The sequence below is a fragment of the Hydractinia symbiolongicarpus genome, chromosome 11, assembly GCF_029227915.1.
Source record: "Hydractinia symbiolongicarpus strain clone_291-10 chromosome 11, HSymV2.1, whole genome shotgun sequence".
In the NCBI taxonomy this organism is placed as follows: domain Eukaryota; kingdom Metazoa; phylum Cnidaria; class Hydrozoa; order Anthoathecata; family Hydractiniidae; genus Hydractinia; species Hydractinia symbiolongicarpus.
In genome coordinates this window covers 26,496,043-26,503,485 of record NC_079885.1, presented here as the reverse complement: position 1 = coordinate 26,503,485, position 7,443 = coordinate 26,496,043, and the positions used below count along the sequence as shown (strand labels likewise).

The following is a 7,443-nucleotide window of genomic DNA, read 5'->3' as shown; positions in this document are numbered from 1 at the left end:
GGCAAAAGCTTTGACGAAATCCAAATAAATTGTATCTGCATTTTTACCAGATTCCAATATTTTTAAGACTTGATTTTGCTTGATCCTGTTCGTACCAGATTTTCTTTGCATCTGCACTAGAACCTTAAAGTGAAATTTCTTAGCAAAAAACAACCAGAAATAGAACAAGAACAACAAATATTTAGCAAGCACCAAAATGTATATAATTTTATTACTTTTAGCTTAGGTATTATTTTACTACCACTGTCTTTTACCTTTGAATAGTAGACCGAAATAGGTCAAATTTCTTTCTGCATCCTGAATTTACAATCCAAACAAAAATTGCATTCAGATAATTTTTCTATGACTTTCTTTTAATAAATTATGTGGACAGTGAACATGAATTCATTAACATTGAGAAATTATCAATTGTTATATTAAAATATATTTTATTAGCATCATCCTTTTATACTGTCTCTGAAAACCATTGTGCCTGTAGAGTTTTTTAATTGAAAACAGTACCTTGACAAGACCTTCAGCCAAAGTAACTGGTTTGCATTTAAACATCTTAAAATGTATTTACAAATGCATTTGTTTTTTTCCCAGAAAGCAACATTTACGCATGGTGTTGAACATTGTAGTCAGTTGGTTACATGTTGTAAATGATGGATGAGCTGGTGCCGCTTATAGAATCCTCCCCACAGAGAAATTGCAGAGAAAGTAGACCGCACTATTTAGTTTACCAATGGGGGAGCACGAAGCAGTTGCTCTCGAATCTTCTCCGTTTTTTCTTTTGGTCATCTGGTTATAATAAACGTTTAACATCTCTAAGTCAGTTATATAGCTTCTACTTATTTATCGTTTGTTGGTATCAAGTGTGTTACGAAATTGCTAGGATAGCTGGTTGTCCTGAGTTTAAATGTAAAAGCAACAATGTTACTGTACATTCAACAAAGCAGTTAGAGTATGCATCTTTTTTATCAGCGTCGATTGGATCTGCATGTTCATACACATTTATGTTGCTTTGTTTGAACATGATATACAAGCCACGTGGAAATGGAATTAGTCCTTATTTTGGATTGAAAGATATGGCTAATTCTAAAGCGAAAATCATTTTAATAACTATGCTCATATCTGGGGGGATTTTTATTGGTTACATTGCATTGTTTGTGTACATATATTATACAGAGGGCCACAAGCCAAGACGAGCAGTTTATCTAATCAGCCTGTCATGTGAGTTTATTGCAGAGTGGGTTGCCATTGTATCGCTATATGCTTTCTCGTGTTCATCATTTGCAGTAGGTATGAAATCTTTAAAACCATTTTTTGTTAAGTTTTTAATATCAAATGCATGTATAGTTAACTATCAAACACTCAGCCTTTATTATGCTATTTCTTATTGTTAATTTGCATGGTAGAAGGAACTGTGTGTTTTGTGTTTTATGTAGGAGCGTTTGCTGCAGACACATTGCGAAGAATAAAAACGTTAACAGGAGAAACTATCGACGATGTCATAAAAATTCATAAAGAGTTACGTCTCATTGTAAAAGAGACAACGGATGCTTATTCAACATGGTTTCTCCTTCATTGGTTAATTTTTGGTATCACTGTCATTATTGGTTTTGTTGTTGTTGCTTTGCATAAATTTGGACATGACGAAGTGATCAAGAAGACATATTTTGGCACCTATTTTGCATTGCATGTATTTCTTTTCATCTACCCATGCGCATGTGCAGCATATATTACAAGTACATGTGCATGTAAGTAAGTCAATGAAAGAGTAGCTAAACAGATAAATAAATATTTCGAAATATTTCGTTCGTTGTAAATCGACATCGCTATACTAACGGGAAAATTCATTATAAATATCGTTTGCTTTTGTTTGTCTTATAAAAAGTGCACGAATAAAAGCATGCAGAATAAAGAAGTGCGGAACTTATTAATGCGAATTTATGTAAAAATTTACGCCAAAAAATAACTTGCACCTAGGAGGAGTCGTCTCTTATAAGTTTCGCACTACCTTAAAACCAATAAATTGCTTTCTTCCAGAACAAAAAATGTGAATTGGATTAATTACTTGTTTAAACACTGCTATTGGAAAACTTTAATTTGAGGGCCACATTGCACTACCGTACTTAGCTCCCTTAGGTTAAGCCACCTGTAGATTCAAAATGGTCCTACCTGTTACAATTTTAAGGCGGTACATTATTTTTTATAAACTGGGCTGTTGTTTTTGCAATTTACCTGTGTACATTTTTATTAGTGAAAGTTGGACACACCTTACCTCCTAAAATCTCCTAAAATTAGGACCCAAAATACTGTTTTTTTCTAAATTATTTAAAAAATTGTATATATAATTGTTCTTTCTTTTAAAGTATTTTATTATTACGTTTTGTTAATAGTAACTCTTCATTTGCTTCTAAAAATTTTCAAATTTAGAATATAAATGATTTTTGTGCGGTTTTTTTTGGCAACCCTATTGTAATGTAAAGTTTTGATTTGTGTACAGGACGTAAATAATTTATTATTATATTTAGCGATATCTGCTAAAATCAACAATACAACGAGTGAGGATTGGAAGGAAGGTCATATTTTCAAAGATCGTCGCCAATTACAGATGTTTGTGTCGTACTGTTCTGCAAGTCCCGTTTGCTTTAAGATTGGTCGCATTACTTTTACATCAACGTTAGCATGGTTTTCGTTTTTCTTTGGTGGAACGGGTCTTCTGTTTCATTTTTTTTGAACATTAAATAGCTTTCAATGTGTGCGTTGATCGTCAATCTAACGTTAAACGACAAATTGATGTTTCGATTTGTAAGTCACTCCCAACATATGGAGATTTTAACTTTACAAAAGTGGTTTGTGAAATAATGCTTAATTCTAGAATTTTTTTTCGTACGTGTGACCAGAGCAAGGCTAGTGGTTTTAACTTTTGAAGGGCTCAAAGGTTTTTAAAAGCTCACCCGTGTCAATTAGTTCTTGAACCGTAAACGTCGTAAAATGACACGCTACTAGTCGAAGTTTTTGGGTCTTCTTTGTCTCAAAAATTAAGTAAGTAAGTTAGTAACGGAACCATTCTTCCCCTCTGACGGCAACTAAGTTACATTACCCGCTAAAGAAACGTATATCATTGCTCCAACTTGGTTGCCTGCCACACAAGTCAATTGGCGGTGAGTGGATGGTTCCATTTTAGCTAACATCACTACATTTAAAGTGCGCCTGAGTGAAGACTTAAACCTGCAACCTTATGGTTACAAGTTGACAGCGCGAACACTATACCATTACAGCCTGAAGAAAAAATGTTTAAAAATAATAATATTACAAAAAAATGTCTTTATGGTTACTGTTTTATAGGACTTAGATCTTTAGTTATTTGGTCAAATTGGAAGAGGTTAATTGTTGCTGACATCAGCTTGACCAATTTTTAAAAATGGTCGGTCTTTTTCAGCCATATTATGGTTGTTCCATATTGCGTGCCTGCTAGAATGAACAACTAGTGTTTTTTATGTGGCCTATATACCTTATCGGTGAAAAATCCGTCGGTCATTAATTTCGTCGGTAAAAATGTTCGTTACCTACGAAAGAAATTGTCACTTCTTACCGAATTCTATTGGTCGGGTATATTTGAAGGGGGAAAAGATTCAGTATTTTATTCAACATCAATTAGCATCAATTACAATGCAACCTGTGTCTTCATTTATATTTGATGTCAGTCATCAGAATTTGCTTTAATTGGGGGACTTTCTTCTTTAATGTTGTCCACTACTTCGAGTCCAAAATTAGATCTTTTTTGACGTATGTCATGCAAAAAATATTCCTAGCTTATTAATTTCGTCAGAAAAAAATTTTCGTCACCTGCAAAAAAAAATCGTCATTTCTAACTGACGAAATTTTAACCGATAAAGTGTCTACGCAAACGCTGCAGAGTTTTGAAAATTAATTTAATAATAGTAATAATAACAATAATAATAATAATCGATATTTTTCTAACATCCATTTACAATGCTATTTCTCATAAAAAGGTGTAAGGAATATTTATGTAACGTAGATAAAACCAAACGAGCAAACAACGAACAAAAATTTGTCGATATCTAGGGTCTAAACCGCAACCAGACGACTGAGGATGAAGATAATTAATCGACACATCAATAGGTCATCAACAGGTCAATTAGATGTATAAAGTAAGATAAAAAAAAATTTTCTACGGACACAAAAGTAGAACAAGTAACGAAGGTACAAATGTTATACTCTTCCATAAATTGTTATTAGTATATAAATACTCAGTTCGGTAATTTGTAAGAAATTACCATTACGCTTAATTCATTTATATTATATGTATATATATATATTATGCAATATTCTCGTTTCTAATTTATATTTGAATATATATATTTTGTATTATGTTCTGTACAAGTTTTGACAGTTTTCTAGAACGAAACTTCAACTTTTGTAGTGTGTAATTATTCTTTGGTGAGTTGTAACAAAACAATGTGTTGTTTTATGGTTTTAAGAATGAGGAGGAATAAAAAACGATATTGTCCCGCCTCTGTAACGGTCTTGTTTAGTTCTACTTCTGTAAAATGTTGTTGTAGCTAAGTAAAAGTAATCAACTAGTTAAGTTAAAAAAATCCAACTATTAAGATTTAATTTGACTTATGGAATAAAAAACGGGGCAAAATGACTAATTTTGACATTTGGAGGAAAGCATCGGCTATAAGTTTCCCCACTAACTACTAACTAAATCCCCGACTACATTAAGTTGATTTATTTAGCAAAGATTAATTTTCGCAAATTCTTTCTTTATTTGCAAAATTAAGTCCGCGCAAAAATTCCCTTGAAATTAATGTTTTTTTGTTTTCTCTCGGTTAAGCAAAGTTCGATTAAAAGCTTTATCTCAGCAGGCCTCATCCTCGTCCCCAGGGTCTTGTGGCCCCTGAGCCGTTATTTCGGAGTGGCTATCAGCTTTATCAACAAGGCAAAATGCCCTGGGAACGAGGTTGAGCAGGCCTAAAATAAATAAAAATTGCAAAAAAAAGTGCTAGTAGATTCGCAAAAATAATTTTTTACTAAAAACTTTAAAATGTTTAAAAAATCGCCATATGAACATGAACATAATCTTCGCGAATTTGAGCCGTGTGGTGAACGTTTTCTGCAACTTTAGCTAGAATAGAAACTTTACTTCCTTGCTATTTTTTGCTGAAATGCATCAAATTTGTTACTAATACAAGAACTCTAAATGAAAAAGCAATCATTAATTATTTTGAGTAGTTTTTATATTAATCAATAAAGATGGATAGCAAAGAATAAAAAAACACAGAGCGAAATTTCCCCTGGCAGTAAGAATCATCCGCACTGTTAATTTCCCAGACTAACCTGAACGCCGCTTTCTTTTTCTCCAACAACGTACATTTTGTTGTGTCATATACATGTGAAGCAACCTCGTCCCCACAGCATCATGTGTCTTTTCTGACATGTTCACTAAATTAAACTGGCTTCTCGCACGTTCCGCAAAATGCGGTTTTCATTATGGTGACCCCAAACCCTTCCTTCAGCTTCCAAAGTGCCCCAATTTTGACAGGAAGTACAGGAAAGCAGTTTAATCGGCAAAAACCATGTTCGTTTCGCGTGACAACATGCGCTGAGTTCGATGTTGAGTTTGAAGAGAGCTCATTAGACAATTTCTCTTGGTGCAACCATGGTCGGCATTAAAAGTGCTAGATTTAAAGGAAGAGTCTTGTAAGCGCAAAACATAGCCCTGTTATGCGGGCTCGTGGAAGCAATGGTTTAACGGAGCGCATTACACTCAGTGCGAATGTTGTTCTATTTCCTTGTCAAAAAGGAAGCTGATACGTGTCTTTCTTCAACACCATATTCGTGGATAAGGTTTTTTTATGCAAATGCATGCTAATATAACGAATAAGGCACCACTTATAAATTTTGTTGCAAAAATCTTGCAACAAACTTTTGCGCCTTGTGCTGGAAAAATGTTGATCGTGATAAATAGTGATAGAAAGCTAAAATCGAAGTTTAGTTGTTAGAGATGTGCTACGGATACTAAACTTCAAACACCAAATTTTTTTTCTTTGCGAATTGACAGCAGTTCTTTAATACCCATTGGCGCAACCTCGTCCCCAGGTATTTTTGGTTTCTCGATATGGGAAAATGGCGAAGAATATTTCGTCGTCTGCTCTTGTATCAAGGAGGTAAAAATCCATTGGAACAAGGGTTAAACGATAATTTGCGAAGGTCTTTTTCAAAAATGAAACATTTTAAGGCTTTTTGAGAATAATTATTCAAATCTAGTAAACTATCCACTAAAAAAAATAGTGAGAAAAACAAAGCAAGTAAGCCATTTCTAGTTACTTAGCGAAAACTTTTTTTAGCAAATTGACTTTTCGAAATTTTTGAGCAAATAAATTTTCGCTCATATGCACAAACTTCGCGAAAATTAATCAAATTAAGGTACATAAATGGGTCAATTCCCAGTATATCGCAGTAAAGGCATTTTTGCAGTTTTTTTAGCTCTCGATTGCGACATAAATGATCCAATTTCTTGGACGTCGCGAAAAGAATACCTTCACATCAATTATTTAACTTTAGGCAGATTTAGTCATTCTATACATTCTGTCACAACAAACTTATCAAGAAAATGGCTTCACAAGGTTTTTCTGCAGATTTCCTTACTTGGACACTTTCTTATCTTTCGGATAGACAACAGTTTGTGCAAATTGATAGCAATAATTCAAATCAATTACCATCATTATTCGGAGTACCGCAAGGTTCAATCCTTGGCCCCGTATTATTCAATTTATACGTCAACGATTTACAGGACGCTTTTGATGCTTCCACTATTCAATACGCAGATGATACAACGATTTATAGATCATGTAAACCAGCAAATATTGTGAATACAGAAATTTCCATTAACGATACACTAAATGAGCTTGACAAATGGGCCGAAGAAAATTCTCTTGCGGCTAATGCAGCAAAAACTAAATTTATGTTGATTTCGACCAAACGCTTGTCCAATATTCATATTCTTAATGAACACAGTTCGACGATCAAGCTAGGGAGTACTCCACTCAATCGTGTTGGGACTTGTTCACTATTGGGACTAACAATTGATGAACACTTTAAATGGAACGCACAAATCGACAAAACTTTGAAAAAATGTTATGAGAAAATATCTGTGCTACGAAAGTTGAAGAACTTCACAAGCTTCAGACTACGAAAACAGTTAATTGAAACCTTAATTTTTTCTCAAATTGATTATAACGACTTTATCATGTCGCTGACTGAAGCACAAATGAAAAGATTACAAAAACTTCAAAAAGTTGCATGTAGTTTTGTTATTGGACGTTATGCCAAAATTCAAGATATCATCAAATTAAAATGGCTCCCCATAAAGGAACGTCGTGAATTCAATTTATCGAAACTAACGTACAAAGCCATTAATTTCACCAA

At 33.6% G+C, this 7,443-nt stretch overlaps 1 protein-coding gene across 1 annotated transcript; it reads left to right on the top strand.

Moving 5' to 3' along the window:
- The first annotated feature begins 540 nt into the window (after window positions 1-540).
- On the top strand, window positions 541-4,521 carry LOC130614611 (uncharacterized). Its single transcript, XM_057436047.1, has 3 exons — window positions 541-1,281; window positions 1,428-1,739; window positions 2,517-4,521. Exons 1-3 carry the CDS (start codon window positions 642-644, stop codon window positions 2,720-2,722), a joined length of 1,158 nt encoding a protein of 385 aa, XP_057292030.1. The 5' UTR covers window positions 541-641; the 3' UTR covers window positions 2,723-4,521.
- The last annotated feature ends 2,922 nt before the right edge of the window (window positions 4,522-7,443 follow it).